This window comes from Equus quagga, chromosome 2, assembly GCF_021613505.1.
Source record: "Equus quagga isolate Etosha38 chromosome 2, UCLA_HA_Equagga_1.0, whole genome shotgun sequence".
Lineage (NCBI taxonomy): Eukaryota > Metazoa > Chordata > Mammalia > Perissodactyla > Equidae > Equus > Equus quagga.
In genome coordinates, this window is record NC_060268.1 from 57438227 (window position 1) to 57460824 (window position 22598).

Consider the following 22598-nt stretch of genomic DNA (forward strand, 5'->3'; position numbering starts at 1 on the left):
GCTTTCTGTTTTTGTATTTCCTTTTAAGACCTTTCATTAGATATTCCAAGTCAGTTCAGAAATAAGCGCTCTAAGAATCAAGAAAATGGACCAGTTTGTTCATTACGAGGTAAAGATACTTTAATGTTCTAGAATTCTTTTTTCCCCGGAAATAGCTGAATAGATTTATAAGTTCCATCTGTATGTGCTATGTTGTTAATTGCTTTAATGAATTTGTGTTATAACTTAAAAGTCAAACCTGAATGCCTGCCAAAGACATTAGGTCAAGCATAAAATATTTTCCACCTTTCTCTTCTTTATTAATAGTGGTTTTAAAATTGAGAAGCTGTAACTAATAGTTTGAGAAATCTATTGATGGTACAACTATTGGTTAAGCCTGAGGCCCTGCTTTTCAAGACTATTAAGATTCACATTTACTTTGGGAGATTTTTGAACACCTTTTTTCCTTGATGAGTATTCACTACTTTACTCAAGGCAAAAGACCTATCTTTGACCAACCACTAAAATGACTAATTGTTCTTGTTAGTCATAAAAAGAAACTAGGATAGAAAAATGGAGAAGGACCTAGTGTGTGTTCTATCATTAAGTAACTCTACACTGAAGGCCAGTAACATAATTTCGACCCTGAATTGTATATTCACTAAAAGTAATTCTTTTCTCTTCTTCAGCTGTTTTAGGAGCACTGTCATAATGATTAATATATATACACATACAATCTTTTCCTACAAAACAAAAGACTCTATTGGTCTAAAACTGCACTGTCCAGTAAGGCAGTCATGAGTCACACGTGGCTGGTAAAATTTAATTAAAATCAGTTGCTCAACCATATTTTGTGTTTAACAACCACATGTGACGAGTGGGTGCTGTATTGGACAGTACAGATGCAGAACGTTTCCATTATTGCAGAAAGTTGTATTGGACAGCAGTGCCCCAGAGTCAAATTATCCTGATAAAAATGTACCTTTCTGTTGGAGGAAGGACAGGCTTCTCCGTGTCACAGGTGCGTTGTGCAGCATCTGGCTTATTAAAAGAGGAGGAGCAGCAGTTTTGCCTGTGGCTCTGGTACTCAGGTAGTTTCTCAAAATCTCTCGGGATGACTGTCAAAGACACTGGGAGCAGAGCAACTGTGTCTATGAAAACATTCGGCAGATGCTGTCTGTTTGTTCCCCGCCTACGGAACAGTGTTGATCGTCTCTTCTGAACGGGAATTCAGAAGGAATTTAGGGAAACCCCATCCACTCCAATTCCCCCTAAAATATATGGCTGCAATGTTTCTCCAAAACTTTTTTTAGCCTATTTGAGATTAAGAAAATGTCACAATATATTTGATATCAAATTAACTTATGAAACAAACATTATTTGGTCATTTAGAGAGGAAATCAGTAAGAATTAAATTATTAAAGGAATTAGAAAGCCTCAGACTATAAGATCTAAATTGGATTATGACTTCATTTTATAATTTCTTTAATAAGAACTATAATAATATTGATATATTAGTAAAAAAAATACTGTTTCTTGATAGCTGTAAGTGGCTGTATATTTGAACAATATTTCCTAATGTAAACAAAACCCAGTAAGTCAAGATGATCTTTGGTTGGAAGACCCAGAGACACTGGTTTGTTCAGGTTTCTTCCCTTCTGTGCAGTGTCCCCCTATCCCCAATTGGTCATGTACATGGTTCTTATTTGCCTTCTGTAGCATTTCACTTATTACCTATCCCAGATGCTTTAATAGTCACTTTCCTTTCTTGAGACCATCCGAGAGGAGAGTGTATGGCACAGCTTAGGTGGTTGAAGGCATTTGCATCTCATCCCAAGTAGTATTTTTCTTGGCACAGACTCATTGAAATCTGATGTGCTTGGTATTAGCGTCAGGGGTTCCAGACCATCCTGAAGTGTTTAGGGTTTGGCCGGAAACATGTTTCCTGTATTCTCAGCTGGCTTTTCTTTGAATTCTCAGACATGATTTTTGTTTTGTTCAAGAACTTACTGTTGGCTTGAAAAAGTAGATGATAAGGTCCTCGTTCTCTTTTTGTTTACCATGTATCAATGAAGGGCACTACCTTTCTTGGACATCCAGCATGTGGTGAATTTTAGTTGATTGACACACATTTTTTTATTAAATGGCGATGAAGATGTGTGATTACCTGATGTCTTGCTTTTACATGCTTTATAAGTCTACTTGGCAAGAATTATTTGTATGCTTTTGGGATCTGTAATTGTTAAGCTTAGTTTTCATTTAAAAAAGAAAGGTGATGGTAATAAAGACCCCTGGAATTTGAAATTATTTAACTAAAAGTCTGTGTATGAGAGGCTAAAGCAAGCCCAGTTCTAAAACCTGACAAAGACACTCTCGATAAGGAAAGAAAATGTAGCTTAATCTTACCAATATTACAGATCAAAGACTCCTAAATAAAATATTAGCAAATAGAATCCAGTACTGTACTAAAACAGTAATGCACAGTGATCAAGTGGGATTTATTCCAGTAATGCAAGACTGATTCAATATTAGAAAATATAATTCATTGGGAGAAAACAAATCAAAATGCACAAATAGGTTTTGATAAAATTCTAAATCCATTACTGACTGATTAAAAGAAGAAGAAAAAGACGTCTTATTAATTCTTCCTAAGCTAGGATTAGAAATGTTCCCAACTTGATGAGGATTATCCATCAAGAGCTATTAGTGACCATCACAATTAACAGTAAAACACTAACGATTTACCACGAGATGGGAATCAGCCAGGAGAGCTGCCACTGAGGGACAAGGCAATACACAGGGAAGAGAAAGAAGAGTAAATAATGCAGAGAAGAGACCAAATTATCAACATGTGCAGATGAACTGAGTTTACATGTCTAGAACATGTCAAGAGAATCGGTTGGAAATTATGAGAGAATGTTTAACGATAGCCATCCCTGGAGAACAGGACTGAGCAGGACACCTGCTTTTCTAAAAGCCCTCAATTAAAAAAAAAGAAATAAAGGTATTACTTTGATAAATTACTTTGATAAATAGGTTCTAAACGTGGAGCTAAAAACTTTAGTAAGGTGGCCAAATAGAAAATAAATAGCAAAAAAAGATTGCTTTCCTGTACATAGCAAAAAATCCTATTCATAGTAGCAATAAGATCTCAAGAATAAATTTAATGGGAAATATGTAAGACCTAGATGAATAAAATTATAAAACTTTATAAAAGGACAGATAAAAGCCTGAATAAACAGAGCCACATCATATTCTTTGATGGGAAAACTCAATATGGTAGAGATGTCCGTTTTCCCCCAAATTACTCCCTAGATTTATTCAAAAGCAGAAATTCTTAAGAGGAGTAGAAAAAGTTTTTAAAATGAAGATAAGGGAGTGATGAGGTAGGAAATGTTCTAGAAGTACTAATTTAGCAGGTGCTGATACAAAAATGTGTACGTGGGAATTTATTATATGGCAAAGAAAAAATTTCAAGTCAGTGGAGAAAATTAGAAATTAGTCAATAAATGTTATTGTAAATGAAAATTTGGGAAAATATTAGTTTCATTCCTAACTCATATCTTTTCCCAAATTAATTTGAGCTTTCAAGATTTAATGTGAAAAATAAAACCACAGGACACTATATAAAAGCATCTTTTTGATCTCGTTATAGGGGAGATCTTTCTAAGTATATAACATCTGAAAAAATATTAAGTCTCACTTATATTCAAGAAAGTATAAGTAAAGCAAAATTGGTCAAAATGATAAAGATAAATAATATCCATTGTTAGTGAAAGTTTTGGAAAGTGGGTACTCTCACATGTTGTTAGGAGTATAAATTGCCACAGCTTTTGGAGGGTAGTGATCACCATTTTTAATGGGCATTTCCTTAGACATAGTAATTCCACTTGCAAATGTGGGCAATAACACATGTAAAAGATGTTCACTGAAGCATTCTTTGTTATTGCAAAAAATAAAAACTGTATGTCCACAAATAGGGCGTTGGTTTAATAAATCATACTATGTAGCAGTAAAGAAAAAGTTGATCAATTGCCAGGCCACAGAAAGATAGCTACAAAATATTGTAGAGTAAAACACTATCCATGGAAGTGTGTATATAGAATGTCCATTTGTGTAAGAGAAAAAACATTCATGTGTGCATTAAAATTCTTGAGCAACATACTCCATCTGTTCACAGTGACTGTCTTAGGGGAGTGGGATTCAGGGAGAAATGGAACTGCAACTTATTTTTTCATGCTCTTTTATATTGTTTGAATTTTTTAAACCTATTGTGTCAACCTTTATAAGTATATATTTAGGGGGAATAAAACAAAGTGTGCATTAATTTGCATACTTCCCAATTACTGCTTTGTTAAATTAAATTTATAAAGTGCATAAATGTGATCTAATAACAAACCAGTTGTATTCCCTGCTCTCAAGAGGGATGCTATTTAACAGTTTATATAAATGTGGAAGACTGACACTTGTGAAATATATGCCCTGAAAACTTTGAAAATCTTAGGAGTTTCAAAAAACCACCATGGGATATTTTTTTTTCTCATGAAATGCAATAAAGTACAAATGAAAAATTTAAGCAGCTTCCGCAGATCCTTAACGAGAGCTGTGAAGGTAGGTAGAGAACAACAGAGCTGTGCTGGGAAGTGACTGCTCGTAGCTTGTCGACTGTTCACTGGCCGAGTGACTCACCTCCACGTATGAGCGCTGAGGTGAGATTCCTCCTCACGCTGCTGCAAAATGTTAAACTGCAGAACGTTTCAGGGTCATTCAGACTCTTCACATGATTAAAATGGCAGTGTCAAGTCTGTGAATGTTAAGGATATGCTGGATGTAGGCAGTCTTCCTCTTAAAGAAATATGTTTGTGTTATATGTTTCATAATGGTTTTCCTTATTACCATGAAGGAAAATTCTTTGTATGTTCATTGTAGAATTTAGGGAAAATTCAAAAGAGCGTAAAGAGGAAAGTACGCATGCCTTATGAGCCTACTGTCCAGAAATACTGTGGTTAAGGGTATTTTTATTTAAAAACTGACTTAAAAGTTGTTATTCTAAAAGGGCAGCAGTTGGAACTTTAGAATTATCGTGGGTTATTTTTTATTTTAACCCAGAGAAACCATTACAAATAGGCACTAGGTTTTCAGGAGAGCTAAAGCAGCTTTTTAAAACCCATATGGAGGTGACTGGTAGTGAGGGTATTCCTCCACTAATCCAGCCAGGGTTCATACTGCTGCTGTTTTCTCCAGACACCCTGGAGGCTGCCCACGGGCACCGGCCTTCTGACCTGCTGCAGCTGTGACAGAGAGGCTGCCTCATTGTCTGCGGGACGGCAGCGGGGGTGGGGCTCCTGGGCCTGCTGCAGCAGCAGAGAGAGCTGTGGGAGCACAAAGGGGCCCCTAGAGGCAGTTGGGGCCACCATTTTTTTAACTGGGTGTTTGAAAAACCAGGCTAAGCTTGTATTGCTTGTTTATGACTCATCTTGTGGGGCTTTCATGTCTTCTGTTCCATTTTGGTTTATCACTTGGCCTCACAGGAGAAGGAGGGTCCATTTTGGTTTATCACTTGGCCTCACAGGAGAAGGAGGGAGCTCTGCACTATCTTGTGCATAAATTGGCTGTGGGACCAGTTGGTGGTCACTGTGTAAGTTTAAGCCTCTCAAAAATGCAGGGAGGCAGAAAATGTTGGAAAGCAATGAGATGCTAGGGGTAGGTGAAAAGAACATCATTTGTGTTGGGAAGAAGATGAGGACTGGAAGGCTGTTGGAGAGGGGCTTTGTTTTCAGAAAAAGAGCAGGGTGATGCAGCAGGTGCTGTGGAAAGCGGGTGGGGGCCTCCTCCTAGAGAGAGGGCTGCCAGCGTGGCTGCAGAGGCGCCCACCAGTGTCGTGGCAAGGAGAAGAAACTGGAGAGCCATCCAGTGTTTCTGTGCATTTACATTTTGGTCTCAAAACTGCAACAAGTTGCTCTGAAATGTTATCTGATATATTCTTTCTTTGATAATCTCAACACTTTTAAAGGTATCAAATTCCTGAAATTAGATTCTAAATAATTACCAAAAGGAACTTACAATACCACCTACTAACTCGTTAGTTAAGCCCTCTGAATGACTGCGTGTTTCCATACTCAGAGGGGAGGCCCTTTCAGAACGGGGTCCACTGCAGGTTAAACAGGAAAAAAGGGCTTTCCCGCTGTCGAATCCTTTCTGCGTCTCCGTGTTGTGTGGCTGGGGAAACACGAGCAGCAGTGTCCTGCTGGTGAATCTTACAACCACCTGGTTAAAGGGATGGAGAGGCTGAGTGACAGAGCTTCTCAGTCATCATTTTTACCTGGCCTTTTTTCAAGCAGATAATGATTTTTACTTATAGTCACGTGCTGCATAACGACATTTCAGTCAACGACAGACTGCATATACGATGGTGGTCCCAGAAGATTAGTACTATACAGCCTAGGTGTGTAGCAGGCTGTACCATCTAGGTTTGTGTAAGTGTGCTCTGTGATGTTCGCACAATGATGAAATTGCCTAATGATGCATTTCTCAGAATGTATCCCCATTATTAAGCAACGCATAACTGTATTAAAAAAATTTTTTATGCTAGTAAAATATAAACGAATTTACCATGTTAATTTAAGTGTACAATTCTATTTCCAGAACTTTTTTTATCACCCAAACAGAAACTCTATACCAATTAAACAATAACTCCCATTCCTCCTCTCCCTCCCTGGTAACCTCTGTTCTACTTTCTGTCCGTGAATTTGCTTATTCTTGGTACTTCATATACGTGAAATACATACTCTTTTGTAACTAGCTTATTTCACACAGCATAATGTTTTCAAGGTTCATCCATCTTGTGGCATGTGTCAGAACTGCTTTCCTTTTTAAGGCTGACTAATATTCTATTATAAATATATACCACATCTGGTTACCCATTAATCTGTTGATGGACACTTGGGTTGCTTCCGCCTTTTGCCTGTTGTGCATAATGCTGCTATGAACGGAAGTGTACAAATATCTGTTTGAGTATCTGCTTTCACTTCTTTTGGGCGCATACCTGGGAGTGGTTGCTAGATCATAAAGGAATTCTTTTTGAGGAACTGCCAAACTGTTTTCCACAGCTGCTACACCATTTTACATTCTCACCAGCAGTGCAAGAGGGGTCTGATCTCTCCACATTCAAGCTAACACTTCTTGTTTTCCTTGTTTTTCTTTTTTAAATAATAACCATCATAACGAATGTGAAGTGGTATCTCATTGTGGTTTGATTTGCATTTTCCTAATTATTAATGCTGTTGAGCATCTTTTCATGTGCTTATTGGCCATTTGTGTATCTTCTCTGGAAAAATGTCTACTCAAGTCCTTTGCCCATTTTTGAAGCAGCTGGTTTACTTTTGTTCTTGTTGAGTTGTGGGAATTCTTTAAATATCCTATTAATCCCTTATCAGAGACATGATTTGCAGATATTTTTCTCTCATTCTGTGGTTTGTGTATCAAAGGACACTCACAAGAGAGTGAAAATACAAAGTTTTTTGTTTTTTTTTAAATTTTTATTGAGTTAATGATAGGTTACAATCTTGTGAAATTTCAGTTGTACATTATTGTTTGTCAGTCGTGTTGTAGGTACACTCCTGCACCCTTTGTGCCCACCCCCCACCCCACCTTTCCCCTGGTGATACACAAAGTTTTTAATTTTGACAAGTCCAATTTATCTAATTTTCCTTTTGTTGCCTGTGTTTTTGGTGTCAAATCAAAGAAATCATTGCCAAATACGTCATGAAGCTTTTCCCCTGTGTTTTCTTCTAAGAGTCTTATCTTTAGGTCTTTGATCCATTTTGAGTTAATTTTTGTATATGGTATTAGGTAAGGATCCAGCTTCATTCTTTTGCATGCAGATATCCAGTTTTCCCAGCACCATTTGTTGAAAAGACTGTCCTTTCTCCATTGAATGGTCCTGTTGCTCTTGTCAAAAACCAGTTGACCAGGGGCTGGCCCCGTGGCTGAATGCTTAAGTTCGTGTGCTCTGCTTCAGCAGCCCAGGGTTTTGCCAGTTTGGATCCTGGGCATGGACATGGTACCGTTCATCAGGCCAACGAGTTCCACACAGCACAACCAGAAGGACCTACAGCTAGAATATACAACTATGTACTGGGGAGTTTGGGGAAAAGAAGAAGGGAAAAAAAAAAGATTGGCAACAGATGTTAGCTTGGCTACCAATCTTTAAAAAAAAAAAAATCAGTTGACCATATATTCAAGGGTTTATTTCTGGGCTCTCTATTCTATTCCACTGACCTGTATGTCTGTGTTTATGCTAGTACCACACTGTTTTGATTACTGTAGCTTTGTAGTAAGTTTTGAAATCAGAAAAGTGTGAGTCCTGCAACTTTGTTCCTTTTCTGGATTGTTTTGGCTATGCAGGATTCTTTGAGATTCCGTTTGAATTTTAGAGTGAACTTTTCTATTTCTGCCTAAAATACCATTTGGATTTTGATAGGGATTGCAATGAATCTGTGGATCGCTCTGGGTAGTATTGTCATGTTAACAATATTAAGTCTCCTAATCCATGTACATGGGTCTTTCCATTTACTTAAGTTTTCTTTCAGCAATGTTTTATAGTTTTCAGTGTACAAGTCTTTTGTCTCCTTGGTTAAATGTATTACTAAGTATTTTATTCTTTTATTCTTTTTGATGTTATCATAAATGGAATTGTCCTATTTCCGTTTTGGATTGTTCATTGTTAGGGTACAGAAACACAGCTGAGTTTTGTATGTTGATTTTGTATATTGCAACTTTGTCAAATTTGTTTATTAGTTCTAGCATTTTTTTAATCTTTTGGGTTTTCTGCCTATAAGATCATGTCATCTGCGAACAGAGAGAATTTTACTTTTTCCTTTTCAATTTAGATGCCTTTTCTTTTTCTTGCCTAATTGCTCTGGCTAACACTTCCAATGCTGTGTTGAGTAGAAGTGGTGAAAGCAGGATCCTTGTCTTGTTTCTGATCTCAGGGAAAAAGCTTTCAACCTTTCACCATTGAGTATGATGTTTGCTGTGGGCTTTTTTATCATGTTGAAGAAATTGCCGCCTTTTCCTAGTTTGTGTTTAACATGCTGATTTTTAAAAGTGGAATAGTATGTTTTTCTTTTCTAAATCTAATCTCCCACCCTCAAGGCTACACCTTTTTATATGATGCAACAAATACTTGCTGATGAAAGCTCCCATGATTTCAATTTCAGAGCTTACAGGCACCATAGTGATCAGTCTAAAGGGATTCATAGTACCAGCCAGTCAGTGGTGTAGTCAGTGCTTTTATAGCTAGAGATGTGGAATTTGGGAGGCCCCTGAGGACGTCACTGTAACTTGCAGGTTTGGGTTTAGTGTTTGAGATTTCCTTCAAGAAATATAAGTTGGCAATGTTGTATTCAGGAGATCCAGGACAAAGCTGAAGAGAGATGGGTCACGTTCACTGGAGGTTGGGAAAGACAAAAAAAACAACTGAGAATTGAGTTGTGGGTAACAAGGGTGGGATGTACATTCCAGGTATTGGGATCAGGGAACAAAGGCATATTCAAGAGTGCATGGGGGGTTCTTGTTCAAGATGGCGACATAGGGAGATCCCGAGCTCACTTCCTCCCACAGACACACCGAATCTGTAGCTACATATGGAACAGTTTCTCTGAAGGAAACCTGAAACTAGCTGAGTGACTCCTGCACATTGGGTGAGCAAGAAGGAAACCATGCTGAAGCAGAGAGGAGAGGCTGAGACGCAGTCTTGCCGTAAATCCACTCCTGGCACAATCAGGAGGGAATTCAAAACCTGGAGCTTCTCCCTGAGGGGTGAAGGGTTCACACTCCACTTTGGGCACCCGAGTAAGCTTCTGGCTTTGGAAACCAGTGGGGCTTGCGTCCACGAGCCCCACGAGGCTGCAGCAAACTGAGAACCGGCTCTTACAGGGCTCTCACGGGGACTCACTTGCCCCTAGGGCCCAGCGCAGCAGCAGCGATGGAAAAGCACCCAGACTTTCTGTGAAAGAGGCTCATCTGCTAACCTGAAAGCGCCGGCATGAGGGGCAGGGACCTGCTGGGATACCCCCAGACGGAGGCTAGGGGGCGACGTCTTTGTATTCTCCCTCTGCCACGCTCCGGAGTGCAGGTGTCTCCCAGCAGGAGCTTTCACACGTGTCTGGAGGCCAGGGTCTCGTGTTCCTGGGTCCCATGGAACAGTGACCATTGGAGAGACAGTTCTTGGCAGGCTACCACCCCAGGGCACTGCACAGATAGCAGACTGAAACTCTCCCATCTTCTTGAGAAAGAGGCCTCTCTGCTTGTCCAGGTGGTTCGGCCTGAGGAGCAGGCTTCTCGTCTGGCACACTTCTAGGGGCTTGTGGAGTTGGCCTCAGGGGACAGAGGCAGGTGGATGCAGCCTTTGCCGTCTCTCTCTGCCTTGCTGCAGAGAATGCCAGTACCTCCCAGAAAGGAGCTTATACCCTTGTCTGGCACCCCAGTTTTTGTGGCTGCCAGGGGGCACTTTTACATCACCTGGCTCTGGTGGCCAGTGGGGCTTACGCTCACGGGTCCTACAGAACCGTAACCAACAGAGAAAGAGTTCTTAAACAGCTACCACCCTCAGGGCACAGCAAAAGGCAAGAGACCCAGGAGCCCAGTCTTTTTGTGAAAGTGACTATTAGCTTATGTCACAGCTGCAGCCTGAGGGGCCGGCTTCTAACTAATCACGCATCTAAGGGCTGACTGCATGCCCTCTAGAGACCGCAGAGAGGGCGTGCGCACACTGTCTTCCTGCTCTCCCTCTGCCACACCTCAAAGTGCCAGTATCTCTCAGATGGGAACTCCAAAACACATCTGGTACCCTGGTTTTTACAGCTGCTGCACAGGTGCTGCCCCTGGTCACCTGACTCTGGTGACCAGTGGGGCTTGCATCCCTAGGTCCCTTGGGACTAACTCTTGGAGAGAGAGTTCTTGGCAGACTACCACCCCAGGGCACACACAGACTGCAGAGTGAAACACATCCCAAGTCTTTCTGTGCAAGAGGTCTATTTGCTCCAGGCTTGTCCTAGAGCTTCGGCCTGAGGGGCAGGCTTCAGGTTTGGCACACATCCTAGGGGCCTGGGGAGATGCTCTCAGGGAATGTAGGCTGGGGGACACCATCTTTGAACTCTCCTTCTGCCCCACTACAGCTTAGCGGTATCTCCCAGAAAGGAGCTTATGCACTTACCTGGAGCCCCAATGTTTTCGACTGCCACCCAGGGGACATGTCCAGATCACCTAGCTCTGATGGCCAGTGGGGCTTACACTTGCAGTCCCTCAGGACTGTATTTACTTGCATACTTTAAAAGCTGCTGCCTGAGGGTCTGGCTTCCAATCAGCCTGAATCTAGGTACTGACTGAGATTTTCCCCTTTGGGACACATCCTTGACTACTGGGAGCTATTAAAAATAGGCTGCTTGAACAACCAAAAGGTTTGAGAGCCAACCAAGAGCTAGGGCAGAGTTGAATGAAAAGGTTCGTCTCCTATACAAGTCCACTTCTTCAAGACTGGGAGAAGTGGCTGTTTCATCTAATGCATAGAAACCAACAGAGAATCAGGCAAAATGAAGAAACAAAGGAATATAGTCCAAAGGAAAGAAAAAGATAAAACCTTAATGAAATGAAGATAAGTAATTTACCTGATAAGGAGTTCAAAGTAATGATCATAAAGATGCCAATCTCAGGAGAAGAATGGATGAACACAGTGAGACTTTCAAAGATTTTCTTTCACAGAGCTGAAGAATACAATAACCGAACTGAAAAAATACATTAGAGGGGTTCAACAGCACTTAGATGAAGCAGAAAAAAGGATCAGTGAACTCAACGACAGGGCAGTGGAACTCACCCAATCAGAGCAGCAAGAAGAAAAAATAATGAAAAAAGTGAAGGTAGCTTAAGGGACTTATGGGCCAACGTCAAGTGGACTAACATTCACATGATCCCAGAATGAGAAGAGAGGGAGAAAGAGGCAGAAAACGTATTTGAAGAAAAGGTAGCTGAAAACTTCCGTAACCTGGGGAAAGAAACAGACATCCAGATCCAGGAATCCCAGATAGTTCCAAATATGAGGAACCCAAAGAGACCTACACAAAGACACCTTATAATTAAAATGTCCAAAGTTAAAGACAAGGAGAGAATCTTAAAAGCAGCAAGAGAAAAAAACTTGTTACGTACAAAGGAACCTTCAGCAGAAACTTTGCAGGCCAGGAGGGAGTGGCATGATATATTCAAAGTGCTGAAAGAAAAAAACTTCCAACTAAACTTCAATTCTGGATGATAACTTTGCCAGGTAAAGAATTTTCCAGACAAGCAAAAGCTAAAGGAGTTCATCACAACTAAACTGGCCTTACAAGAAATGTTAAAAAGACTTCAAGCTGAAAAGAAAAGGTGCTAATTAATAACAAGAAAACATATGAAAGTATAAATTTCACTGGTAAAGGTAAATATATAGTAAAAGTAGTAGATTAATCACTTATAAAGCTAGTATGAAGGATAAAAGACAAAAGTAGTAAAAATAACTGTTACTACAGTTAGTTACAGGATACACAAGTTAAAAGATGTAAACTGTGACATAAAACATAAAATGAGGAGGATAAAAATGTAGAGCTTTAGATTGTGTTCACACTTAAGTTATCAACTTAAAATAGACTAGTATAAGTTGTTATATGTAAGCCTCATGGCAACTACAAAGCAAAAACCTATAGTGATAGAGAAAAGATAATGAGAAAGGAATCTAAGCACACTACTAAAGAAAGTCATCAAAGCACAAAGGAAAAGAACAAGAGAAGAAGAAAGAAACAGAGAGGAACTAAAAAACAGCCAGCAAACAGTTAATAAAATGGTAATAAGTACATAACTGTCAATAATTACTTTAAGTGTAAATAGACTAAATTCTCCAACCCAAAGACATAGAGTGGCTGAATGGTAGAAAACAAGACCTATATGCTGCCTCCAAGAGACTCCCATCAGATGTAAGGACACACACAGTCTGAAAGTGAAGGGATGGAAAAACATACTCCATGCAAATGGAAACCAAAAGAAAGCTGGGGTAGCTATGCTTATATCAGAAAAAACAGACTTTAAAACAAAGACTGGAATAATAGACAAGTGCATTACATAATGATAAAGGGGTCAATCCAACAAGAGGCATAACATTTGTAAATATTTATGCACCCAACATAGGAGCATCTAAATATATAAAACAAATATTAAAGGGAGAAATAGCAATACAATAATAGTAGGGAACTTTAGGGGCTGGCCCCGTGGCCGAGTGGTTAAGTTCACACGCTCTGCTTCGGCGGCCCAGGGTTTTGCCGGTTCAGATCCTGGGCGCAGACATGGCACCGCTCATCAAGCCATGCTGAGGCAGTGTCCCACATGCCACAACTAGAATGATACACATCTAAAAATATACAACTATGTACCAGGGGGCTTTGGGGAAAAAATAAAATCTTTTAAAAAAAAATCTCCCAACAAACAAAATTCCAGAACCAGATGGCTTCACTGGTGAATTCTACCAGACATTCAAAGAAGAATTAATACCAATCCTCCTCAAACTCTTTGAAAACATAGAATAGGACGGAATGCTTCCCATCTCATTTTATGAGGCCAGAATGACCCCAAACCAGACAAGGACAACACAAGGAAAGCAAATTACAAGCCAATATCCCTAGTGAATATAGATGCAAAAATCCTTAACAAAATATTAGCAAACTGAATTCAACAATACATTAAAAGGATCACACACGTGATCGAGGGGGATTTATCCTAGGGATGCAAGAATGGTTCAACATTCACAGATCAGTCAACGTGATACACCACATTAACAAAATGAAGGATAAAAATCATATTATCATCTCAACAGATGCAGAGAAAGCATTTGATAAAATTCAACATCCATTTATGATTAAAAACTCTCAACAAAGTGGGTTTAGAGAAAGGTCCTCAACATAATAAAGACAGCTGATGTCATTCCCACTGGTGAAAAGCTGAAAGCTTTTCCTCTAAGATCAGGAACAAGACAAGGATGCCCATTCTTACCACTTTTATTCAACATAGTATCGGATGTCCTAGCCAGAGCAATTAGGCAAGAAAAAGAAAGAAAAGGCATCCAAATTGGAAAGGAAGAAGAAAAACTGTCACTATTTGCAGATGACCTGACTTTACATATAAAAAACCCTAAAGACTCCACCAACAAACTGTTTGAACTAATAAATGAATCCAGTAGAGTTGCAGGATAGAAAATCAATATACAAAAATCAGTTGCATCTCTATAATAATGAACTATCAGAAAGAGAAATTAAAACAATCACTTTTACAATTGCATCAAAAAGAATAAAATACTTAGGAATAAATTTAACTGACGTGAAAGACGTGAACACTGAAAACTGTAAGACATTGATAAAAGAAATTGAAGATGACACAAATAAATGGAAAGATGTTCTTGCTCATGGATTGGAAGAATATTGCTAAAGTGTCCATACTACCCAAAGCAATCTACATCTTCAGTGCAATCCCTATCAAAATTCCAATGGCATTTTTCAAAGAAATAGAACAAAGAATTTTAAAATTTGTGCAGAACCCCAAATACTCCAAATATCCTAAGCAATCTTAAGAAAGAACAAAAAAGCTGGAGGCTTCCTGCTCCCTGATTTCAAACTATATTACAGAGCTGTATTAATCAAAGCCGTATGGTATTGGCATAAAAACAGATGCATAGATCAATGGAATGGAATAGAGAGCCCAGAAATAAACCTACACAAATATGGTTAATTAATTTACAACAAAGGAGCCAAGAATATACAATGGGGAAAGGACACTCTCTTCAATAAATAGTGTTGGGAAAACTGGACAGCCTCTTGCAAAAAATGAAAGTGGACTGCTTTCTTACACTATATTCAAAAGTTAACTCAAAATGGATTGAAGACTTGAACATAAGACCTGAAACCATCAAAGTCCTAGAAGAAAACATACGCAGTAAGCTCCTTGACATTGGTCTTAGCTATGATTTTTTGATTTGACACCAAAAGCAAAAATAAACAAATGGGAGTACATCAAACTTAAACGCTTCTTCAGGGCTGCCCTGTGCCTGAGTGGTTAAGTTAACACAGTCTGCTTCGACGGCCCAGGGTTTCACTAGTTCGGATCCTGGGTGCGGACCTAGCACGGCTCGTGAAGCCACGCTCAGGCGGCGTCCCACACAGCAGCTAGAAGACCTGCAACTAGAATATACAACTACGTGCTGGGGGGCTTTGGAGAGAAAGAGAAAAATAAGAAAAAGCTTCTTCACAGCAAAGGAAACTATCAACAAAATGAAAAAGCAACCTACCAAATGAGAGAAAATATTTGCAAATCGTATATTTGATAAGGTTAATATCCAAAATGTATAAAGAACTCATACAACCCAAATAGCAAAAAACCAAACAAGCTGATTAAAAAATGGGCAGAGGATCTGAATGGACATTTTTCCAAAGAAGACATACAGATGGCCAACAGGTACATGAAAAGATGCTCAACATCACTAATCATCAGGGAAACGCAAATCAAAACCACAATGAGGTATCATCTCACACTTGTTAGAAGGGCTGTTATCACAAAAAGATAAGAGATAACAAGTGTTGGCAAGGATGTGGAGAAAAGGGAAACCTTGTGCACTGGTGGTGGGAATGTAAATTGGTGCAGTCACTACAGAAAATAGTATGGAGGTTCCTCAAAAAATAAAAATAGAGCTACCATGTGATCCAGCAATTGCACTTCTAGGTATTCATCTGAAGAAAATAAAAATACTAACTTGAAAAGATATCTGCACCCCCATGTTCACTGCAGCATTATTTACAATAGTCAAGACATAGAAATAACGTAAGTGTCCATCAGTGGGTGAATGGATGAAGAAAATGTGGTGTGTGTATATATATGAAATATATGGAATATTATTCAGCCGTAAAAAGGAATGAGGGACTGGCCTGGTGGTGCAGCACTTAAGTTTGCACGTTCCACTTTGGTGGCCCAGGGTTCGCCGGTTTGGATCCCAGGTGTGGACCTACACACCATTTATCAAGCCATGCTGTGGCAGGCATCCTACATATAAAGTAGAGGAAGATGGGCACGGATGTTAGCTCAGGGCCAGTCTTCCTCAGCAAAAAGAGGAGGATTGGCAGCAGATGTTATCTCAGGGCTAATCTTCCTCAAAAAAGAGAAAAAGAAAAGAATGAAATCCACCATTTGTGACAACATGGATGGACCTTGAAGGCATCATGCTAAGTGAAGTCAAACAGAGAAAGACAGATGCTACATGATCTCACTTACACGTGGAATCTAAAACCACCCCCCCAAAACCCAAGCTCATAGAGAAAACAGATTGATGGTTGCCAGAGGCAGGGGTTGGGGTGGAAGAAATGGGTGAAGGGGGTCAAAAGGTACAAACTTGCACTTATAAAATAAATAAGTCATGGGGATGTAATATATAGCATAGCGACTATAGTTAATAATACTGTATTGTATTTTTTTTTTTTTGAGGAAGATTAGCCCTGAGCTAACTGCTGACAATCCTCCTCTTTTTGCTGAGGAAGACTGGCCCTGAGCTAATGTCCGTGCCCATCTTCCTCCACTTTATATGTGGGGTGCCTACTCTAGCATGGCTTGCCATGTGGTTCCATGTCCGCACTTGGGATTCGAAGCGGCGAACCCCGGGCCACCGAAGTGGAACATGTGAACTTAACCGCTGCGCCACCAGGCCGGCCCCTGTATTGTATTTTTTGAAAGTTGCTAAGAGTAAATCTTAAAAGTCTCATCACAAGAAAAAAGTTTTTGTAACCAAGCGTAGTGACAGACGCTAAGTAGACTTACTGTGATCATTTTGTAATATATACAAACATTGAATCATTATGTTGTGCACCTGAAACTAATATAATGATGTATGTCAATTATACCTTAGTTAAAACAAAAAGAACCTATGGGCCCACGTGCCCCATACTGGCCTGTGCAGTACCCGGCCCACCCAGAAACCCTCCTAGAGCTGCCCACTCACTGCCCTGCAAGAGGCAGGCCTACCTCAAACACTGCGGCTTTGGCTCCAGACCACCACAATAAAGCGAGTCCCATGAATTTTTTGGTTTCCCAGTGCATATAAAAGTTATGTTCACACTACACTGTAGTCTGCTAAGTGTGCAATAGCATTATGTCTAAAAAAACGAATGTACATGTCTGAAAAAATACTTTATTGCTGAAAAATGCTAACCATCACCTGAGCCTTCAGTGCATCATATTCTTTTTTGCTGGTGGAGGGCGTGTAAACAACCCAATATCTGCAAAGTACGCTAAAACGAGGTGTGCCTGTTATTCTCTCCTGGAGGCCAAGGCTGACTGTGACCTGAACACTGCGTACAGAGACAGTATTGCTTTTCCTTATACAGCTAGGTTTGTGCTTGCCACCCAACTTTTCAAACTAAACATTATATTGTCTAGAGGTGCATGTATAGGGTCAGTCTCTATAGACAAGCAAAGAAATGCTTTACACACGTCAGGATCATGGCTGCTTCGAGGGGGCTGATTGGTGACTGGAAGGAGGCGTATGGAAGCTCCTCACAGGGCTCCCGCACCTGCTGCCCATCGGACAACTCGAGCCGATGCCGTCACGTAAACTCTGGCTCCTCAAGTACTGGGGAGAAGCCATCTCTTTACCTGAGTAGTGGGTACAGAGGCATTCAGATTCTTCTTTAAAAAGAATGTATTATTAATTCTTTACGGAACAATGCATACATTTTAGATAGCCTTCTGCATATACAGGCATACCTTGGAGATATCACGGGTTCGGTTCCAGACCACTGCAATAAAGCAAATATTGCAATAAAGCAAGTCACACAAATTTTTTGGTTTTCCAGTACGTATATAAGTTATGTTTACACTATACTGTAGTCTATTAAGTGTGCAATAGCATTATGTCTAAAAAAACAATGTACATACACCTTAACTAAAAAATACATCACTGCTAAAAAATACCCATCATCATCTGAAGCTTCAGTGAGCCGTAATCTTCTTGCCGGTGGAGGTCTTGTAAAAAACCACGCAATATCGGTGAAGCGCAGTAAAGCCAAGCGCAGTCAAACAAGGTATGCCTGTAGTCCTGATCCCAGCAGGACTTCCAGGGGCTGTAAATATTTTAGGTTTTATAGCACATAGTCTGTGTCCCCACTAGTCAACTCTGCTGTTGTGTAAATGCAGCCACAGACAGTATATAAATGAATGGGTGTGTCTGTGTTCCAACAAAACTTTATTTACAAAACCGGGTGCTGTATTTGGCTTCGGGCTGCAGTTTACCAAACCCCAGATTACACAATTAAATCTTTAAAAGAAAAAAATGTCCCTGTGGTTTGTCCGGGGGATTGAGAGTAAAGTCTGGAACAAAGGATTCCTTGGGGGTATAGCAGGGGGGCCGGTGATGGAGCCTCCTGTGATCTTTTTTTTCATATTGGCCCTGAGCTAACATCTGTTGCCAATCTTTTCTTTTTTTCTTTCTCCCCAAAGCCCAGCACATAGTTGTATATGCTAGTTATAAGTCACTGTAGTTCTGCGTGGGGCGCCGCCACAGCGTGGCTTGATGAGCGGTACGTAGGTCTGTGCCCTGGATCTGAAGTGGCAAAACCCAGGCCACCAAACTGGAGTGTGTGAACTTAACCAACTCGGCCACGGGACCAGCCCCCCATAATCTATTTTTTAATAAGTTAGGACTCTGAAAATGTTTGATCTAAATTTGCCTTTTTATGAACTTGGGGCTTCATCCTCTGTAATGTCAGATATTGAGAGAATATTGCTGTTCGAACTTTGATTTCATTAGGGAACCATTTTTATCAGAGTTATCCAGACTAATTCTTTCACTAATAATAGCAAACTCAACACCAATAATACCGTCTGCCATTAAATGATTATTACCAGGTGTCAGAAGTGATGTCAGGCACTTTACACACATTATTTTATCTTCCTCACAACAGATCTTTAAAGTAGGTATTGCTATTTTTTGGTCTCTATTTTGCAACTGAGAAAGGCTGACTTTTCCAAGGTTATATAGGTAATAAAGCAGAGATTTGAGCCTGAGTTGTTCAGCTTCAAAGTCGTCTTTTCTCTACAGTACAGTGCCTCTATAAAAGGCATCCTTTTGTAATGCTGCCAAAATCAATTTGGTTTTAGATTGTCTTCGAAGTTTTACCGACTTAGAAGAACTTGATGAGACAGAGTTATATATGTGCCACAAATGCAAAAAGAAACAAAAGTCCACTAAAAAGTTTTGGATTCAAAAACTACCCAAGGTAAGTGTTGAGTTTCCAATTATAATGCAATTTCGAGGGAAAAATTGCTTATGATTGATGAGAAGACAAATTGTTTTTGTAACTTCAGACTATGTGAATAAACCCTTTTGAGAATGCATGATTAAATGTGTCCTGATCATAATTTCTGATGTGTGGAGGGGGCAGGTTTCCTACCACACCACCAACAAGCAGTGCTCCAACGCCAGCCGAGTGTCCTTCACTTCAGCTCCATTCTGACACTGTCTCCCTGGAGACAGCATCAGATTCCACAGGTTGAAGGCCCAGTCTCACAAAACCGCCCTCCACTTCAGAGGCCGGTTGCAAACCCAGCTTGTTACTTTATGCTCCTGACTGACAAACTATAGATTGGAGGTTCCCAGGACCCCCTCCTTGGACTTCAGATGCCAGTCGCAAGTCCAGGTTGGTGTCTGTAATTCTGACAGACTGGCTGTAAATCAGGAGTTCCCACTGGATTAATTCGCTAGAGTGGCTCTCAGAACTCTAGTTTACTCTAGTGAGTAAACAGAAAACCAGTTTACTCATTAGATTACCAATTTATTACAAAGAATATTAAAGGATACAAATCAGCCACCAGATGAAGAGATAGGTAGGGCGAGGTCCCAAACAAAAGGGCTTTGTCTGGCAGTGGAAGTGTTCTGGCTCCCCAGCCTGGAAGCTCTCCAAACCCTGTCCTTTTAGGTATTATGGAGACTTCATTACTTAGGCACGACCACTAAAATCACTGGCCATTGATTATCAATTTTCAGCCCCTCTCCCCTCCCCGGAGATGTAGGGGAGAGGTGGGACTCAGTTCCAACGCTCTAATCACTTGGTTGGTTCTCCTGGCAGCCAGCCCCATTCCTTAGATGTGGTCCAAAAGTCAGCTCATTAACATAACAAAAGACACTTTTATTGCTCTCCTCACTTAGGAAATTCTGAGGGTTTAGGAGCTCAGTGGCAGAAATGGGGACAAAGGCCAAATATATATTTCGTATTATAAATCACAATATCACAATAAGGTATTTGTGGAAGAAAGCAGTATCAAGGATCAAAAAGAAAAACTGATAGGCCACCTAAAATATTTGAGAGACGTTAGTACCAAGTAGTTAATTTTGACTGAAAGACAAATTAGGTGTTTGTTTACAATCTTTGTCCTTCTCTCTCATCCAGGTGCTATGCTTACATTTGAAAAGGTTTCACTGGACAGCCTATTTAAGAAACAAAGTTGATACATATGTAGAATTTCCACTGAGAGGCCTAGACATGAAATGCTACTTACTAGAGGTAAGATTATTACCTTTATTAGAATGGTGCAAAGATGGCTCTTGTAAAATTAAGCTCACAGGGAGAGGGTAGAGGTCCTTGAGGTAGGAGGTACTAATGTCATTGATCGCTGGTCCTAACTCAGCCTTGGGATGCTTTCTCCTCCCTTGTTCTGTAGCCTGAGAACAGCGGCCCGGAGAACTGCCTGTACGACCTCGCTGCCGTGGTGGTGCACCATGGTTCCGGGTGAGTAAGTCAGCAGGCTTCTCGTGGGTGGGCACAGCACAGTGAAGACCTGCAGTTTTGCACCATTCTTGATAATTCTCCATAACAAATGAGGTCAGATGCATTAAAGTGGGTGAAGTAGAACTTTCCTTCAACCTTGGTGCCAAAGAAGATTCCTGAGAGGATGTTGTGAAGCGTGAAGAGACGACACGAAAGCAAGATGGAGAATGGTTCATTTGAGCCCAGCACGCAGAACCCAATTTACTTGTCCACAAAATCCTGAGCAGTCTTTACTCGAAAGTTGTTTATTTCCTTTGCCAATTGATATTTAAATCGAGGAAGAATGGGAATTTATTTGGAATAATTTACTTCATGTCATCTACTTTAAAGATTCATTTTTTATTTGGTTGAATAACATTCTTGATTACTTTTTTCCTGAAAGTTTGTGCTAAGGGTATATACCTTCTGATTTCTGGCCTGAGAATGGCTAATTTTACCTTCAAACGTGGACTACTATACTTGAAGAAACCACTGTCCATGTCGAAAATCCTTTTCCCTCAGAACTTTGTAGACGTTACCCCATTGGCTTCACCACGCATAGAGTTATCGATGACAAGGCCACTACCAGTCTGACTAGCACTCCTTTATAGGCAACCTGTTTGTTTCCCTGTGGAAGGTTGCAGGATCCTCTGTCTTTGGACTTAAGAAATTACATCAGATGTCTTCCTGCTTGCACGTTGATAGGGACACTTTTAGTCTGGTGTCTTCAGCTCATGGAAATGTTTATTTGTTCCACCCCATTCTCTATTGGCTCTTCTGGAACCCCTATTAGAAGTATAGTGAATTTCCTGGATCTATCTTTCACACATTTTAACTATTCTTTAATAGTTAATTTCCATCTCTTTGTTTCTGAAGACTGCTATGGCCTATTTTTCCAAATCACCAATTTGGGTTTCATCTGTATCCAAATTGAAGATTAGCTCCTCCATAAAATTTTTATATTGTGGCCATTACATATTTCTGATAACTGTTTTTCATAACAGCCTATTCTTGTTTGATGGTTGCAGTATCTTCTAGAAACCATTGATACTAATTAGAATTTTTAAAGTTCTCTCTGGTTTTCTGCATTAAGTTGCTCAGTGGTTAATTATTTCTTCTTCCTGGCACTTCTCTTTCATGCTATTTTTCTCCCTTCAAGAGTTGGTTGATTTTTGGTTGTTTATTCAGAATCATGATAAATGAAAGATGAGATCAATCATTATTGGTAAATGGTAAGGTCCATCTAGCAGTTATAAAGGTCTCTGTTCTACGTGCAGGTTTTTCTCCTGCCTGGGAGGCCTGACTTTAGGGCTCCGTGTGTGAGGGGGTGGGGCACGCTGACAGAGAAAAGTCCTCCATGGCAAAAGTAGGGGGGAAGGCACTTCCCCAGAAGCAGAGAACTTTCTTAAGCTCAGGTTTTTCTTACCTCAGATGGGAAGTTTGGTCCTCGATTTTCCCTGTTGCCATAGGCCTTGACCTATCCTTGTTAGGTTGAGGGTTCCTTAGGTGTTTGGTTTCTCCATTAATCCGGTGCCATGTGAACACTACTTTATGAGTTCTAGAAAATCCTCAGTTTCTGGTCAGTCGATGGCACTCGTCCCTGTTTTCCAGTGTCAGTATATTTCTTGTCATTTCAGTGGGTTTTGAGGAGAAAACGCACGTGAGCTCAATCAGCCATCTTAAACCACAAGTCTCAAGGATTTATTAATTACAATAATTATTAAAACTTATTGTATATCCAACAAATTATATGGTTGCATA

At 40.1% G+C, this 22598-nt stretch overlaps 1 protein-coding gene across 2 annotated transcripts in view; it reads left to right on the forward strand.

Moving 5' to 3' along the window:
• The window catches only part of USP3 (ubiquitin specific peptidase 3), a 91542-nt gene that overhangs the window by 65311 nt on the left and 3633 nt on the right, over positions 1–22598 (forward strand). For both annotated transcript variants that reach the window (XM_046651314.1, XM_046651321.1), the window contains 4 exons: positions 29–109; positions 19192–19310; positions 20481–20594; positions 20752–20819. In XM_046651314.1, the coding sequence (XP_046507270.1) occupies positions 29–109; positions 19192–19310; positions 20481–20594; positions 20752–20819 (382 nt within the window). The remainder of the gene's footprint in view (positions 1–28; positions 110–19191; positions 19311–20480; positions 20595–20751; positions 20820–22598) is intronic.